The 17,805-nt window shown below is 40.0% G+C and overlaps 1 protein-coding gene across 11 annotated transcripts in view; it reads right to left on the reverse strand.

Moving 5' to 3' along the window:
* Nucleotides 1-14,159: 14,159 nt before the first annotated feature.
* The window catches only part of CSGALNACT1 (chondroitin sulfate N-acetylgalactosaminyltransferase 1), a 405,491-nt gene continuing 401,845 nt past the window's right edge, over nt 14,160-17,805 (reverse strand). For all 11 annotated transcript variants that reach the window (XM_069075776.1, XM_069075774.1, XM_069075771.1 and 8 more), the window contains one exon: nt 14,160-16,590. In XM_069075776.1, coding sequence (XP_068931877.1) covers nt 16,301-16,590 — 290 coding nt within the window. In that variant the 3' untranslated portion in view covers nt 14,160-16,300. The remainder of the gene's footprint in view (nt 16,591-17,805) is intronic.

Here is a 17,805-nt window from a genome sequence, read left to right on the forward strand (position 1 = left end):
CTTCATATCTGGTTTCAAATTGTTTCTTGGGCACTTCTAGCTGTTGGACCCTGAGTAAGTCACTTAGCTTCTTTCAAACACAGTTTCCTTATCAGTAAAATGAGAGGAATTGAACTTGATGGTCTCTAAGGTACTTTCCAAGTCAAGTAAACAAGCATTTTTTAAGCATCTGGATCCCTGCTCTTAAGAAGCCCCCAATCTAATAGGGAAGATAACATACAATCAACTATGTATAAACAAGATATAAACAGGATAAACTGAGGGTAGTCTCATAGGGAAGGCAGTGAGATTAAGGAAGACTGGGAAAAGCTTTTTGCAGTAGGTGAAACTTTATCTGAGACTTGAAGAATCCCATGAAAGTATTGTTGTTTGCCCTTCGTTTTGAAGACCAATGACATCACAATGCTGGAGTCAAGGTATGGTGTATTCAGGTGACCGATACAAGTTTGTAAGGCACTACCACAGATTGGGCACAGGTGGTCTGCTTCAGCTATACCAGACTGGCCTCATACCTGTTAATGGCCAGAGTGAATAGAGCAGACTAGAGACAGGAGAATCAGGAGTCGAACAGAAGTTTAATTTCAAAGTGAGGAAAAGGGCTTGCAAGCAAGTACACATGTGCCAGAACCCCACCCCTAGTGGGGACCCAAGGCAGTGTGGGGAGATCTCAATACTTATACCCATGGCAGCACAGTGAGCTGTAGTCATGACAATGAGGGGTAACAGAAGCAATGTGACAAGTTTGATTCATAGAAGGACTTCATGACTAGAACATGGATACAGCAGGTGCTCGTCAGAGCTCAGAGAACACCTGATGCTGGTCAAAGAAATGCAACAATTATATGAATCAATTCTGGGATCCAGAGGGTGAGCACAAAGGATTCTTATTATGCCAAGTTCAGGGCACAGCTTGCTTTCTGAGTATCTCCTAATATCTTGACATTTCTCCCTTTTGGCCAAAGGGAGGAGATCTATCCTTCTGGTCAATGAAGGAGACGTGGGTATAAGCCAAGATGCCACAAGAGGCCAGTTGGGCCAGGGCAAGCATTCTTATCCCAGGGTATCAGTTCCTTGAGAAGACCTATTGGAGAAGTATGTCTCAGATATCACGACTGGTCACTGTTTGGTTGCAAGCAGAAAAATGAGGGGTACCAAGATTGTAGAGGGAGAAAATGCCCATACATCCTTGAAACAGGGCCTTGGTGGTTGGGGATGTAGCAAAAGGGAAGAAGGAGAAAAGCTAGGACAGTACACTCAGCCTCCGTCTGGAATCTTGGGACAACTGTCTGTCTCATCTGGATGTCAGCTGCTTCTGTTCTAGACAAACCTTGAAGTCTCTGGAGGATTCTGCCATCCACTCAGCAGCAGGGGCTTTCTTCAGTTGATCTAGGAGTCCATATACCTACAAGTTGGGCAGCTGTGAGAGTAGTCAGAAAGACCTGGTAGGGGTCCTTAGAAGACATAAGAGTTAACAATTGTGAGAATTTGAGTTCTTGATGTCTCATATAGTCATCTGGTCCCTAGATATCTTGTCTTGGACAATATGCTTCTTCTCAGGACAGCTCTAAAGGGGGCTCTGCTTCTCTGGTTCCAAATCTAGAGTTTACTAGATAATTCTGCTAGCAATATCATTTAAATTTGGTTCTCCAATTTTGAAACTTCAGAGAATTTCAGTTTATATACCATTTGCTATTTCTATCATTACCTAAATCCTGTACTTGATAAAGGAGTATTATTTAAAAATTCATGAGGGGAGAAGCTAGGTGATGCAGTGAATAGAGCACTGGCCCTGGAGTCAGGAGGACCTGAGTTCAAATTTGGCCTCAGACACTTAACACTTCCTAGCTGTGTGACCTTGGGCAAGTCACTTAACCCCAATTGCCTTCCAAAAAATTCATAAAATGAGCTCTTTTCCCTTTTAAAACTATAAGACAGATATTTTAATAATGGGAAAATAATTTCACTTTCTTTACCATTATCAACACAATTTATATGTAAAATCTTAATCCAATTTTGAGAATTTATTACTAAAACTCGTTCAAATGCTGAATTTCCATGACAGATAAATTTGGAAGCCAATTATATACATACGTATGTAGTTCTTAAAGAAAACAGTCTACTCCAGTTGTTTTCTCAAAATTTACTATTCTATTTATTTAGAAAACTTTTACATTATATCTCTTTCTTATTACTTTGTTTAATCATTTCCCTTTCAGGAGGATACCATCCCTATATTATAATTTTAACACAAATATAGGTTTAAAATGTAAGATACTTGCATCCTATTAGAGTAAATCAGAGATGTTCCGGTATCAATTCATTATTTAACAGATTCAGTATTGTACCTACAAAACTCCTTGATTATAGCAATTTGCTATAAAAGGAAAAAGATGGATATAGTTATAACACTGCCATCTATCATAAGGGGGGGGGGAACTCCCTTAGACATTACTTACATCTGACAGCCAATTATATAGTCACAGGGTGTTAAAAGCAATACATTTTCAGAAAGGAAAAAGTAAAATGGGAAAAGAGAGTCAGGAAGATCCTACCTAGGCTGTGCCAAGGTTGTTCCCAAAACTATTTCTGGGTATAGAAATCCACCTTTAGCAGTTCCCAGACTGCAGTATATGCCATTTTCTACTGGCTTCATGACAATTCCAAAAACTATTCCTGTAATCAAAACTCAAAACAATAATAAATTACAGTCCCAAGAATTTTTATCTTAAGTAGAAAAATTTTATTAACCATAACTTAGGTCTTGAATATCTTTCCTGATGTTTCTTTAGCAGTTAACATTTCATTTATCCTTTATTTATAAATTAAAACTACCCATATTCAGGGAATCTAGGTAGCACAGTGGATAGAGTGCCAGCCCTGGAGTTAGGAAGACCTGAGTTCAAATTCAGTCTCAGACACTTACTAGGTGTGACCCCGGGCAAGTCACTTAATCCAAATTGCCTCAAGAAAAATAAAGTAAAAAAAAAAACTACCCATATTTTGGGGCTTCAGACATACAGCAAATACCTGATAGTTGACTCATCACTAATATATTAAAGCTACATCTTTAAACCACCTTTCATAATAACCAAGAATTTCAAATGAAGAAGTGCTATTATATATTATTATCTGCTTTATAACAAAATATACCTCATTAAATATTTAAAAGTTTTCAAATACCTATTTTTTAAGTCACAAAAGTTCAATTCGTGTGTAACAATCTCCATATTAATAAGATGGTTTGTCTAACAGCATTTCTGTCATGATGGTATCTCAGATTTCACCATATAAAAGACTTTAGAAATACAGTAATAACATAAACAATATCATGTATTTAAAACATGAAACAAAATTTCAGATGGCATCAGTTAATTGCATTTCCAAATTATCACATACAAAAGTGATTAATCTTATTATTTGGCATTTTAGACGCACTTTAGAGTTATCAGGTATGGAATAATTATGTTCAATAAAAGAAATAATAATAGCGTAGTACTTAGCATATGCCAATCACTGTGTTAAGCACTTTACAAACATTATATCATTTTGATCTTCACAACAGCTCTTGAGAGGTGGGTACCCTTACTATTTTCTCTTTACAGATCAGGAAACTGGAGCAGAGATAATAGAACTTGCTTAATATTACACAGCTAATAAATTTCTATAATAGAAAGTATTTCAACTTTTCCTACATTTTTCTACAATTTTTTTTTCCAATACCTGTATTTGGGAATCTGATGTGGGATGAGAGGAGTTAACAAGATCTCTTGACCTGGGGGAATCACAGGAGTCTCTTTGGCTTAAATAATCTTTTCTCTTTCCGTGGTCAGAAATGTTAAGTAAGGGTTAACAAGAGGTTGCTACAAGATGCACCATTTACCTATATTCTTTTCTTTCACTCTGGGATTACTTCCAAACTAGATGCCTTTCTTTGTTGCCCTAGAACAATGAAGCTATTAATCTTGCCATTTACTTTTAAAACTTTATAAAATCTAATCTTTATTTTTCCTTAAAACAAATTGTACAGAGTGGTACCCTGAAACTTATTAACTTATTTCAGAAGGGAATGAGTTCCTGGAATTATCCCAAATCCCAGGAGTTCTCTGCAATTTTAAAATAATTAGTCTCCAAACCCCTTAATCTAACAAGATGTTTTCAGGAGTTCTACAACTTTGATTATCTGACTTTATTTATATAATTCCAACATAACCAAAGCTGAAATGATAGGGACAAAAAGTATCTTGCAAGGTATCTTGTCTTATAACCTAATCTCTCACAGAAAGTCTAAAGTGGGAGTTAGTCATGCTTACTGGGACAGTTATTTCAACTGTGAAAGTTCATTAATATTTTCCAGTGTTCTAAACTCTTTGGCTATAACCCTTAGAAGTTTTTCTGGCTGGCTGTATTTTAAATCTTTCAAGGTAACAGAATCTAGCTCACAATACAAACACAATGTAGACATTTTACATTTTATAAAGATACAAACACGGACAAAATGATGACAGATAATTCTAACAAAGCATGCAGTTACAATTCTAATTTTACACAGGCACACACCTACCAAGGCATGCAGTTTAAGAAACAACAGAAGGGGCAGCTAGGTGGTGCAGTGAAAAGAACATCAGCCCTGGAGTCAGGAGGACCTGAGTTCAAATCCAGCCTCAGACACTTAACACTTACTAGCCATGTAACTTTGGGTAAGTTACTTAACTTCAACTGCCCTGCCTTTCCCCCTCCAAAAAGCAAGAAAAGAAAAGAAACAACAGAAGCATGCAGTTACAACTTCAGTTTAAAAAAAGCAGAGGCAGGCATAGAGGGGTGCAGTTTAGGAAAGGATATCCTTACCAGAGCAATCCAAGATGACCTGGGTCACCAGAGGGGCCCTGGAGTTTTCCTCACAAAAAAATGGCAAGCTTGACCAAGATAGGAGCTTGGAGGATTGGAGCAGAGATAAAAGCAGAGGATTCCCCAGACAAGGTGGTGTTGGACTCTGGAGAAATAAATCTCCAGTGGTGCCTAGTCCATTCCCACTGGTACTGGAGAGTTCAATGATCAATTTCTGTATCCAGTCCTACTTCTGCTACCAATTAATGTCAACAGAACTGAAACAGACCCTAACCTGTGAATGATTGGAGCCAGACAAAGCAGGCTAGAGACAGGAGAGTCAGGAATCTAACAGAAGTTTAATTTCAAAGTGAAAGAAATGGCTTGCAAGCAAGGATGCATTTGCTGGGGCCCTGTCCCTAGTGAGGGGACCTAAAGTAGTGTAGGGAGATCTTAGTACTTATACCCATGGCTATGCAGTGAGCTATGGCCCTGACAATGAGAGGTAACAGCAGCAATGAGATAAGTTTGATTCATAGCAGGGTTTCATGACCAGAACATGGGTACCTGTCCAGTGTTTCTTAGAGCTCAGAAAACACCTGCTGTTGGTCAAAGCAATACAGTAATTATATGAAACAATTTTGGGATTTTGCTATGGCTGAGATCATGCAGAGTGTGAGCACAAAGGATTGTTGTTACTCCAAGTTCAGGGCACAGCTTGCTTGCTGGGCCTTATTTCTGGAAAATAGGGTGTCTCCTAATATCTTGACATCTGTAAGAACATTTAGAGTGGGAGTGGCTCTGGATTTGCACAGCTCATTTTTCCTTTGTGTTTCTATGATTGTGCTTTGCTCATGGGGTACAGCACCTTCTTTGAAGTGAGCACATCGTGCTGGACGGTCCTGTGCCAGACTTTCCCATGACTCACAGTCTATACTAAAATTCTTCAGAGATACCTTGAGAGTGCCTTTATACTGCTTCTTCTGACCACCATATTAATGGATTATGAAGGAGAGAATTCAAGGCATGGGGAGAAAAATCTATAATTCTATGATCTTAACTCCTGTAAAGCACAACGTTTTCTGTTACAAGCTATGGAAGCAAACATGTGAACTCGGTTTTACAACAATCCAAAAGGAGGTAATACCACCAGCATGTAACTTTGGGGCTGTTGTAGGAGATATCATTGTTTAATTTTGGGGGGGAAAGGGGAAGAAATTGGTGTTAAGTGACTTGCCCAAGGTCACACAGCTAATAAGTGTCAAATTTCTGAGACCAGATTTGAATTCAGGTCCTCCTGACTCCAAGGCCAGTGCTCTATTTACAGCGCCACCTAGCTGCCCCTATTGCTTAATATTTAATTGTTCACTATCTGTTCATTTCTAAGAGCTACCAAAGAGTGGATGACCAAAGCCTCATACTGGAGCTGCTTAGGAACCATAATGTTAATGGGAGTTGAAGATCTTCCCTGCCCATTAATAGGCATCACGTGGAACCCAATAAGAGAAGCTTGATTGGGGAGGCTTGTTTTCCAGGAAGGCCCACACCTTTTGTCACTTTGTAATTAAGCAGTGGGTCACAACGGTTGTGATGCCCTCTGACCTTGAAGAAGTATATATATACTCTGAGGTTAGCATTTTGCTTTGGGGCTCACTCATGAGAAGAGTGTTTGAGTGATGTAGCCAGATGAGACTCTGGGTAACTGTTAAGGAATCCTCTGGCTTTGAAAACCCAGAGGTTGGTGCTTCTCTTTCTGGTAATTATATATGTATGTAATGGTCAGACAATTGAAACTGTCTGTTCATCTCTGATGTATGTATTATTTGGTCAGACAGTTAAAAGCCCTGTCTGTTGGTCTTTATGCTATTACTTATGCTTGTAATTTGTATTTGTATTTTCTCTGAAGTTCCCCTGAAATAAGTAAATTATATATATATATATATTTCCCCTGAAATAAGTAAATTTTATATATATATATATGTTTAATTAAAATGAGATTATTGATCCCTTTTGAGTCGCTATCCTTTAGAAAAGCAGATAAAAGAACCTGTGCTGGTATTATTGGTCTTACACCTCCATAGCAGTTGCAAATAGCATTGTTATTACAGGAATTCAAGGTGGAAAGGAGAATTGCCTAACAGTGCCAGGGGCTGGGTATGTCCAGGGAAATCACCATTAGGTGCTTAGGAAGCAGGAAGAATTGTGGGGGCAGGAATTTGGTCAAGTAGGCAGTAAAGAAATGACCTAGGAAGCACCCTTAGAGTAGGTGGGCCAAAGATCACTGTAGGGGACTACCTATGTGGGTGAATTAAGTGACTTGACTTTTCATCAGACTTATAGTAGATTTCCAACTATTTTTTCAGCATTACTTCCTTTTCAAAGTTAAAATAACTTGGTCAGCCCAGTAGAAACAAGCCTGCATTTTCAGACAGTTTAACTGTGAACACCTGGTCCTACCAGGGCCAAGAAACAAGGGGAAATACTTGGGAAAATATAGCCATGTCAAGACTGTTGGAAGGGGACTGTCCAGTAAAAGGAGAATTCTCTTGGTTACTCTTTCAATCTCTAGCCTTCAATCAAAAATGATTTCTTGGTGCTGGTCTCATTTCATATTTATTAACAAGGTCCTGGATTTAATATTTACTATCTGTGACTCTTCTTGCCTACAGAAACAAATAACCAAGGGTAATACTAGGAGTCCCACCTATTTCATGGTGTCATTGTGATGATAAGAGGATATCAAGTCTATGAAATTACTATAAATTTTGTAGGTATCTATGGAGACACTCAGGTAAACTCTGAACAAATGAGAGTTTTTGTTTTCTGTTGTGTGTTATTGTTTTTTTTTAATTCAGTTAGTAGGGAAAAGGAGAAGAGGCCAAACTATTACCCTCAGGCATAGCAATCAGCCTTTGAAGGAGCTTAGAGAAGTTATAGAGTTTCCTTTGTCACACAGAGGACCCCAGAAAGGATCCAACCTGGCTAGCTTTTATTGTGGTTTCGGCCAATGGAGGAAACATGATTTAATAGAAAGAGAGGGCACTGGTGTCAGAAAACTTCAGCTCAGTCTTACCTGTGTGACCACAGGTAAGTCACTCCCTTTCTCTGTGACTTCTTCCTCCATAAGACAAAGTGTTTCAACTAGATGGCCTCTCATCTATGGTCCCTTTCTAGTGCTGGCTCTGATTCTGTACTACCAAGGCAACCTCATTTGTTGCAAAAGCAATCATCAAATTATCCTTCCTTGTAGTCCATAAAGGAAACTATTTTAAAATCAGATTAATACAATGTTTTCTTCCAGGAATACTTAAAACAAATGTAAACTCCCTGATTGCTGTCTTACTGGAGGAAGTGTACTGGAGGAGTACACTTTAATTCAACACATATGTATTAAATTACTGCTAGGTTCAAGGCAGTATGGGTGATACACAGATGGATAAATCAGATTCCTTGTCCTGGGGAGCTTATCATGTAGTAGGGATTGGAAGGCACATACACACAAAAAGCAGAATCTAGAATATAGGGCAGCTAGGAGACACCATATGTAGAGCACTGGGCCTGGAGTCAGGAAGACTCATCTTCGTGAATTCAAATCCAGCCTCAGTCACTTGGTGGAGGGGATGAGAGATTAGGAAAGGCTTCTGAGGCAGCACCTGAGCCTTGAAGGAAGGGAAGGTGCAATCATCCAGAAATACTGGGGGAGTCCATCCTAGGCATGGGGGGGGGAGGGGCTCATATAAAGTTATGGAAACAGGAAAAAGCAGTTCCATTTTGGCCAAAACATAAAAGGGCATTCACAGTGAGCTGGGCCTGGAGTTGAATAGGAGGAAGAGAGAAGCTGAATCAGCCTTTTCCTATTATTCGGCACTTGAACAATCCCAACCTGCCCCCTGAACACATACAGCTCTAGTTGGCATCAATAAACCTCCAGTGAATATAGCATCATATTGTAGACAGTGAGTCATGGAACATCAAGGTCTCCAGAGAATCAAAGCTTTGGTGGCCCCCAAATTCAGGTGTCACTACTCTGCTGCTGGGCATGCAAGGACAAACCTGCAGTGATCCTGGCTTTTAAGGCATATAATATTTAGAGAGGGGATACGGTGGGGACACAGTTTTGTAAAGACACGGTAATTTAAGGAAGGTTCCAGGCAATGGTTAATGGAAGTATTGCCAATAATTACTTATGTAAAAGAATTGGCCTGAAAGATAAAAATCAAAGAAAAGTATAATTCTCACAGCAGGGATTACTTGCTTCTTATCCTGTACTTCCAGCCACTAGCATAAGGCCTTATATACGGTAGGCATTTGATAAATATTTTTTGAATTGGGAAAAATGTGGGGGTTATGGGAGAACAGAAAAGGAGTATGTGTTTATTTGTTATTGTTGAGTCATTTTTCAGTTAAGTCCAACTCTTACTAATCCCATTTGGAGTTTTCTTGGCAAATATACTGGAATAGCTTGCGATTTCCTGCTCTAAATCATTTTACAGATGAGGGACTGAGGGTTAAGTGACTTGCCCAGGGTCACTCAGCTAGTAAGTGTCTGAGGCCAGATTTGAACTCATGAAGATAAATCTTCCTGCTTCCAAACCCAGTGTTCTACCTGCTTTACCACCTAGCTGCTCCAAGCATTTATTAATAATTAATTATTAAGTATTATAATAGCCAGATGCTATTCTAAGTGCTTTACAAATATTATCTCATTTGATCCTCACAACAATCTTGAGAAAACTGAGACAGACAGAAGTGATATGATTTGCCCAGACTCCCACAGCTAATAAGTGACTGAGGCTGGATTTGAACTCAGGTCTCTCTGACTTAATATCTAGTTCTCTATCTATTGTACCACCTAGCTGCCTATAGGGAGAGAGAATAGATACCATCAAGCAGAAGAGAATCCCCCAAATATTATATCGAGTTTGGGGAATACATTGTCTGTGCTTTTTCTTTACAGTCAGATTCCTAATTACATTGATTTTAGTTTAATATTAGGACTAATTTCATGATGTGTACTAGTAGGATTTAGGGAAAGTGGCCCATTACTATGGAAATATTTTCGTGACCCCATTTGGAGTTTTCTTGGCAAAGATAATGGAATGTTTTGCCATTTCCTTCTCCAGCTCATTTTACAGATGAGGAAACTGAGGTAAACAGACCCAGAACTCTATCCACCATGCCACCTAGCTGCCCTCCAGCCCTTAAAGCTGCATTCCATTATGCTTTGGGGCTATTTCTGATGCCCTTCTTCTGGGGTTTCCTGGTTATCTCAGAGGCACAATGCAGGCTGCCCAGAACTTCTTCCAATTAGTTGCTCTAAGTTATCTCCAGGTATTGGTCAGTATTGGAGGATGTTGCCCAACTGCCCAGTGAGCTGGCCTCCTTAACTCCCTATCCTTGCTTAGGAACTACTTTGTTAATCATCCTAAGATACAGTTGAGCATTGAGAAGGGGATCCCAGTTAGGGAGTAACAGCAGCAGTGGGGCAGTGCACTTTTGTTAATATATTTCTTCTAAGATAATTGTAACATTTTTTTTAGAACTTGACAGCAATGTACATAAACTGTACAATAATGATTTCACTCAATAAACAAGCTATGGTTTTCCTGGTAGCAAAGTATGGCTGGGAGAGTTGGACTATAACAAAAGCTAAGCGTCACAGAATCTACACTTTTGAATTGTGGCGCTGGAGAAGACTATTGAGAGCTCCTTAGACAGCAAGGAGATCAGATCAATCTATCCATAAAGAATAAATTGGAAGGTTAAAGCTGAAATATTTTGGCCATATAATGAGAAGGACCCTGATTTTGGGAAAGATTGAAGACAAAAGGAAAAGGGGATGGGAGAGGATGAGACAGATAAATCGTGTCATGGAAGCAACAAACATGAGCTTAAACCTTGAGAGATAATGAAGGATAGAAGGGCCTGGTGGATGGTCCATGGGGGCACAAAAAGTCAGACATGACTGAAGGACTGAATCACAACATATACGCTAAGCACTGGGGATACAATGACAAAATTACATCTTCCACCCTTGTGGAGCTTATATTCTAATGGAAAAGACAACATACACATGTATATGCATATAAATTATATACAAAGCAGATAGGAGGTACCTTTAGTGGGAAAGGCACTAGAGACCGAGAGGACTAGGAAATGTCTCAGGCTAGTGGGTGGTGTTTGAACTGAGTAATGAAGGAAATTAAACATTTAAAGAGTAAGCAGTGAGGAAGGAAAACATGTAAGCCATGGGTAACAGCCAAGGCAAAAACACCAAGTTGGAAGATGGAATGCTGTGTGGGAGGAACGGGACGAAGGCCCATTTGGCTGGACAAAAGAGTATGTAGATGGGAGTAATATGTTAGAAGGATGAAAAGGTAGAATGAGGCCAGAGAGGCAGAAGATCCAGACAGAGAGGGTGGTTAACAGGGCCAAATGCTGAGTAGAGATCAAGAAGGAGGAAGACAAAGAGGCCTTTAGATCTGTCAATAAAGGATCAATGTTAACTTGGGAAAGGACAGTTTCAGCTGGGTGATGAGGCAAGAAGACAGATTATTGGGGGTTGAGGAGAAGTGCAAGCAACAAGTATAGCTATAGTTTTTTCAAAGAGTTTGGTGAACAAAGAAGGAGACATATAGATCCATAGTTTGCAGGAATTGTAGGATTTTTTCCCTGCAAGAATTATAGAGATAGGGGCAGCTAGGTGGTGCAGTGAATAGAGTACTGGCCCTGGAGTCAGGAGGACCTGAGTTAAAATCCAGCCTCAGACACTTAACACAAAAACTAGTCATGTGACCTTGGGCAAGTCACTTAACCCCAATTGCCCTACCTTCCCCCCCTCCAAAAAGAAAAAAAAAAGAATTGTAGAGATAAAGGTATTTGTTGGCAGAAATAAAAAATGGATAAATAAGAAGAAATTGAAGGTTAGAGAAAGGGAATGATAGTGGGGGCAATCTACTGGAGAAAAGTAGAAGGGATGAGGTCAAGGGAATAGGTAAAGGGGGTTAGCCTTGAGGTGAGAGATATTGTTAAGGGGTTTTAAGTTGAGAAGAATGGGAGAAGAGTGAACTCAAAGCAAATGACTGATTTTCTTTATAAAGTATCAATCAATAAAAAAACCCCACATTTTTTAAAACCGTTTACCATGTACTAGGCATAGTGCTAAATGCTAGGAATGCAAAAAAAGATAAAAACAGTCCCTGCCTTCAAGGAGCTCACATTCTAATACATAAGGCAAGATCCTCTGGTGAGAGGGTAGTTGTAGGGGGGATGTTGTAATAGATTAGGCCAAAAGCAAAGGTTTGGATGCTCTGTGTTAAATGGAAAAAAGATTAAATGATGAAGGAATAGAAAGACTGACTTATGAAGTAAGGGATAATTGAGATTAGAAAATATAAATTTGGGGCGGCCAGGTGGAGCAGTGAGTAAGAGTTCCAGCCCCAGCGTCAGGAGACCCAAGATCAGTTCTGGCCTCAGATACTCGGCACCTACACAGAAATAACTGGCTGTGTAACTTTGAACAAGGTACTTAACCCTGATTGCTTAAAAAGAAAATATAAATATGTAAGGGATCAAACCATCATGGCAACATAACTTCCTTACCAGCTCTGTTCAATGTCATATAAGTAGCAACGGTAGAGGAAGATGGTGGGAGTAATCCAAGGTTGGGATCTGGCAAGGCTTGAGGGTCTCTGGGCCAAGGGAGGGAGGGATTTGAGAGTAGAGTAGAGTATAGAGTTGGACTGATTCACTAAGCAAACCAGGAACATGACCAAGAAGAGTGAGGCTTGAGGAAAGGCCATAAGAAACTTTGGAGAAAACACTTTCAGCTGATGGATGAAGTCAGAAGTTCAATTGTCAAGGACTGAGAAGCAAGAGGAGAAGTTGAGGCAATGAGTATAAACAGTTTTTCCTATATTTTTCATTATGTTCACAATAAAAAAAGAGTTTTTCCCTGTTTTATCATCATAGCCAAAATGCTTATGAAACCTTAGTTCAGATTTATATTTTCTTAGTAACATCTCTGAATTCTATCTTCTGTCTACATGACTTCCATCATTATTTTTTAAATCAGACTGTATAGAGGTATCATTAAATGTTATAAGCTATTGGCCTTGATGCTCTTCCTGAGTGCTGTGAAGTAGATGTTCCTTGTTTGCAGAAGGAAGAAAGCCTGCCCAGTCACAGCCCACATGGAGTTGGGAGTCTGTAGGTAGTGACTGGGTACTAAGAGCACACAAGGTGTGAGGCAGTAGCCATCAGCCTCCTTCCCAGAGAACAGCTAGGAAAAATAGCTGCTGGGCTTGCACTGCCAGTGTAGAGCCCAAGAGACTCATTACTCTCACAGGAGCAGAATCATATAATCTTGGAAAGGACCTTTGTTGTTGTTTAGTTACTTCCAACTAAACTATGTCCAACTCTTTGTGATCCCATTTGAGGTTTTCTTATCAAAGAAAAAGCTAGTAAGTGTCTGAGTCCAGATTTGAATTCAGGACTCCAGGCCTGGTACTCTATCCACTGGATCACCTACCTTCCCTACAATAATGGAAAAATACCCTGTTCAGTAGGGGTAGCTCCCGGTTCTGCCCTTTTTAGTGCTAGACTGAAGAAAGTTTAATCAATAACATCTGTCAAATACATGAAGATTGCAATCTCATGTTCCTCCTGACTCTTCTCTTCTTTAGGCAAAACATTCTCAATTCCTTCAACTGGTCCTCATATGTTATATATTCAAAACCTCTATCATCTTGGTTGTCTCCTTTGGATGTGCTTCAACTTATCCATGACTTTTCCTAAAATATGGTGGGACAGCTAGGTGGTACAGTGGATAGAGCACTGGGCCTGGAATCAGGAAGATCTGAGTTCAAATATGACTTCTGACACTAGCTTTGTGACCCTGGGCAAGTCACTTAACCCTGTTTGCTTCAGTTTTCTCAACTGTAAAGTGAGCTGGAGAAGGAAATGTCAAACTACTCCAGCATTTTTGCCAAGAAAACCCCAAATGTGGTCACTGACAGTCAGATACAACTGAAACAATAAAATAAAAACAACAAAAAAAAATGGTGCCCAAAAGTGAACACAGTACTCATGATGTGATTTGACCACTTATCTAGGGTGTCAAGTTATAAACCTACAGTAAATTCTTACTCCACCCTAATTTTGCAAAAGGGTTTTAATCCCATTCACCTTGGGCTGACCACTCCCAGAAATACTTTTGCCATGTGTCCTGCAAGGTTTTCTTCTCTCATGGGCCTCCACGAACAAGAGGGCCTTCTTGGGTGGCTACTATGGTTACACTTTGATGTGATCTATTCTTTTGTTAAATATTTAAAAGTCCAATATTTTTCTTAAAGTAACTTATTAGGGTTACCACCTTTCCCACTTCCCTTTCTAATTTCTTGTGTATAACACCAAGCCACTGGAACACATTTTGGGCATCTTGTGGTCCATGGCCAAATGAGTGAGTAATTAGTGAATAGTTAGCCAGAGATAGCACACTGAGGTCAAGGTCAGAGATTCTGTCCTCATGTGGATCAGAGTCTGGTTCTGTTCTCTGATAATGAACCATAACCCTGGTAAGCTGTTCTCTGAATGATAAGGGAAACTGAGAGAGAAAATGTGAGACCGTCATGAACCCATCCACACTGCTGGAGCACTAAGCCTATAAATATAGCCTTCTGATGGGGAATGTCAATATTGAAGTTCATTGTGAAGAATACTGTTAAAGTCAATATTAAGTTTTTTCCAACCAACAAAGTTCAATTCATGCTCTCCTCCAAAAAAAGGGAGGCCCAAATCATACATTTTGACCACAAAGCATCAATGCGAGTCTTCTTTTATTAGCGGTCCAATGCCATTAACATTCATGTATGGTGTTTTTATTTAAATTGTTACAAACTATTGGTACAGACCATTACAATTCATGATTTACACAACACCAGCTTGAATGAACATGAAGCTTTTCTGCCATGAGTTCACGGTGGGCAAACAGAAGGCAGGGAAACAAATCAGTAACTTGGCCCATGCATCTGTTTTTGGCTAATGAATCAACCAATTTAAAATGAGATGTAGAAAACTGCACAAAACTGGCCATGTTAAAACAACAATTTTAAACAGTTAGAAGACATGATTTCCAGAAGTGTTCCAGTAACTAAGGAGAACAACCGCTGATGAAAAAAAGGATTCTTTTACCTGTATCCAGAAGACTGGGATGAGAAGATGCACAAGAATTGGTTCCATTCCTTGAGACAAATCCATCGATTGTTCACAAAAATATATGATTTTTTGTACTTTAACTCAAGAAGGCCAGAAGCCAGGAAGAGCACCCTGCTTTGAAAAGAGATTGTTTGGTTCACACAGCTTGCTTTGGTTTATTTGAAGTGGTCCCCAGTTTTCCTGAGGAGAAATGTGTACAAAGAGTTTAGAATGTATCAAGAAATCACCAGCCTTGATAGACAGGTTTTTTCCCCCTTTCTATCAAGGTAAAAAATCTATTTCTTCCTTTCCAGTGTTCAATTTCTTTCTTTCAGGAATACTCTCCAGATAGCCATATCAGTATGTCTCTTGCTTATCAATAGCCCCAAGCTGTGCATTTCACTTTACTAAACTGTTTTGAGCTTAGTGCCTGCCTGACAGGATGCATCCATCCTCCCGCATCTGCTCTCATGTAGTTCTGAGTTGTATGCTATGAACTTCTGAATATTCACATAATGCATCTAAAAATGTCTTCTGAAAAAAAAAACCCATAAAAATGTACAGGAAGTTGTGCTCTCTCTCAGTAAGGCTTGCAAATTGACATTTAAATAAGCAGAATATAAATCACAAGCAAAAAAAAAGTGCACTTTTAAATAAAATAAACAAATGGAGACAGTTAAGAATTACTATTCAAACAGATGGACAGATTAATTCTGGTTAATCTTAGAAGAAAGTGATAAAATATATGTGTATGGCTTTTAATTTTTGGTTCATTTTGGTTTTGATTAGTGAATGCACAAAAGTTTCACATGTCATACTTCCCTCCCCCCTCCCCCCAGGGTTTAGATCTTGCAGCTTTTGAGAATCTTAGAGTCTGGACCGAGATGTTCCTTCCCTTAGAAATAAATGTGACTGCCTCTCAGTCCAAGTTAGACACCAGCCTTCATACATTTAATGTCTCAAGGTGCTCAGAAAATAATAGGTCCCATCTTACTGAAATCAGCGCACAGTAAATAATCAGAACACTCTTGTTCACTCATCTGCTTTGAACCTCATAATCATCTCTGCCTTTGTCAGACACTGCCAAGTGAAATGGGGCACTTAATGGAGGCTTATTAAGCTTCGTGCAGGCAGAGAGAGGTCACAGTCATTCTCCCCTAACCCCGGATCTATGAGATGTTGTGTTGTTGGTTTTTTCCCAATCTTTCACTAAAGGCTCCTTCCAGGCAACAGTGACTGTTTCCGTAAATCTCCAAGAAAAGAAAAACCCTCCCGAAGGATGTCATGTCTTTTGGCTGCTCGTCTTCTGTTTCTGTTTGCGCAGGTGAGCCTCGATCTCATGCCTGAAGACAAGCATCCCCAGTTGCCCGTGTGATGCCTCATTCATGGCTTTGGATTGCATGCACATCTTATACTGCTCAGGGGTCAGTTCATCCACACACTGCTTCTCATGCCAAAGGTGGAAAAGCCCCCGCACAGGAGTCCGAACCACAATGAGGTTGCTGTGCAGGTATTTGCGGTAAAGGTGCACATCTTCTCCTCCCCAGCCTTTGATGTCCAGGTCAAACCCACCTGCCATAAGGGAAGCACCCAGGAAATCATGTTATCTATACATGCATATATTCCCACGGGGTGTGGATACAAGTTTGTCAAGGAAAGGAGACATTTCTAAGAATTGCTCATATACATCTTCACCCGTTTTAGAATCTCCGTTGTGGTCTGTACCCTCTAGGATTCTGAAGACCACCTCTTACTTTCTACCCTGTTAGACAAATTAAGGTTATGGTTTTAAAGGATAAGTCAGTATTGCAGTCGTTCATTTGGCTGTTTTGAAGAACTGAAGGCAAAAATTGAGAGCTAGAAAGGACCTTGGAGTTCATTTGGCCTAACCTTCTTCATTTCATAGATGAGGAAACTAAGAACTAGAGAGATTAATAAAATTAAAAGCTGAAAGGGACCTCAGAGGTCACGAAGATGAACTTTCCCTCCTCACTTTACAGATGAGGAAACCAGAAAGGTTAAGTGACTTGTCCAAGGTCACACAGGAAGTAAAGGACAGAGTTTGGATTTTGAGGCTGCTTACTTCAAAGCCAAAGAAAGGAAGGAAGGAAGGAAGGGAGGGAGGGAGGAGGGAAGGAAGGGAGGGAAGAGGGAAGGGAGGGAGGGGGGAAAGAACAAAGGAATGAAGGAAAGAAGGAAGGAGAGAAAGAGTGCTCTTTCCCCTTTACTATGCTGCCTCCCATGCTTGACAATGCCATGGTTTCAGGCTCCTGTTGAGAAAGTTGTAGCAACATCTTTATATCTTGAATCCTCCAGAACAAAATATTCATGTAAAAACACCATGTGGCTTCCATTTGCTATTGTGGGTGGATGGATGAATGGAAGGAAGGAAGGAAGGAAGGAAGGAAGGAAGGAAGGAAGGAAGGAAGGAAGGAAGGAAGGAAGGAAGGAAAGGAGGGAGGGAAGGAGGAAGGGAAGGAGAAAGGGAGGAAGGGAAAGAGGAAGGGGGAAGAAAGGGAGTAGGTAAGGAAGGAGGGAAGGAAAGAAGGAAGAAGGGAAGGAGGGAAGGAAGGGAGCAAGCGAGGGAAGAGGGAAGTAAGGGAGGGAGGAGGGAAGGAAGGGAGGGAGGAAAGAAGGAAGGGAGGAAAATGAAAGGGAAAGGAAGAGAGGAAGGAAGGGGGGAAGGAAGGAACGAAAGAAGGAAGGAAAGAAGGAGGGAAGGAGGAAATGAAGGAGGGAGGGAAGGAAGGAAGGAAGGAAGGAAGGAAGGAAGGAAGGAAGGAAGGA

This window comes from Petaurus breviceps, unplaced genomic scaffold (assembly GCF_028583685.1).
Source record: "Petaurus breviceps papuanus isolate PSGF00001 unplaced genomic scaffold, PetGlider_PUasm1.0 90919, whole genome shotgun sequence".
Taxonomy (NCBI): domain Eukaryota; kingdom Metazoa; phylum Chordata; class Mammalia; order Diprotodontia; family Petauridae; genus Petaurus; species Petaurus breviceps.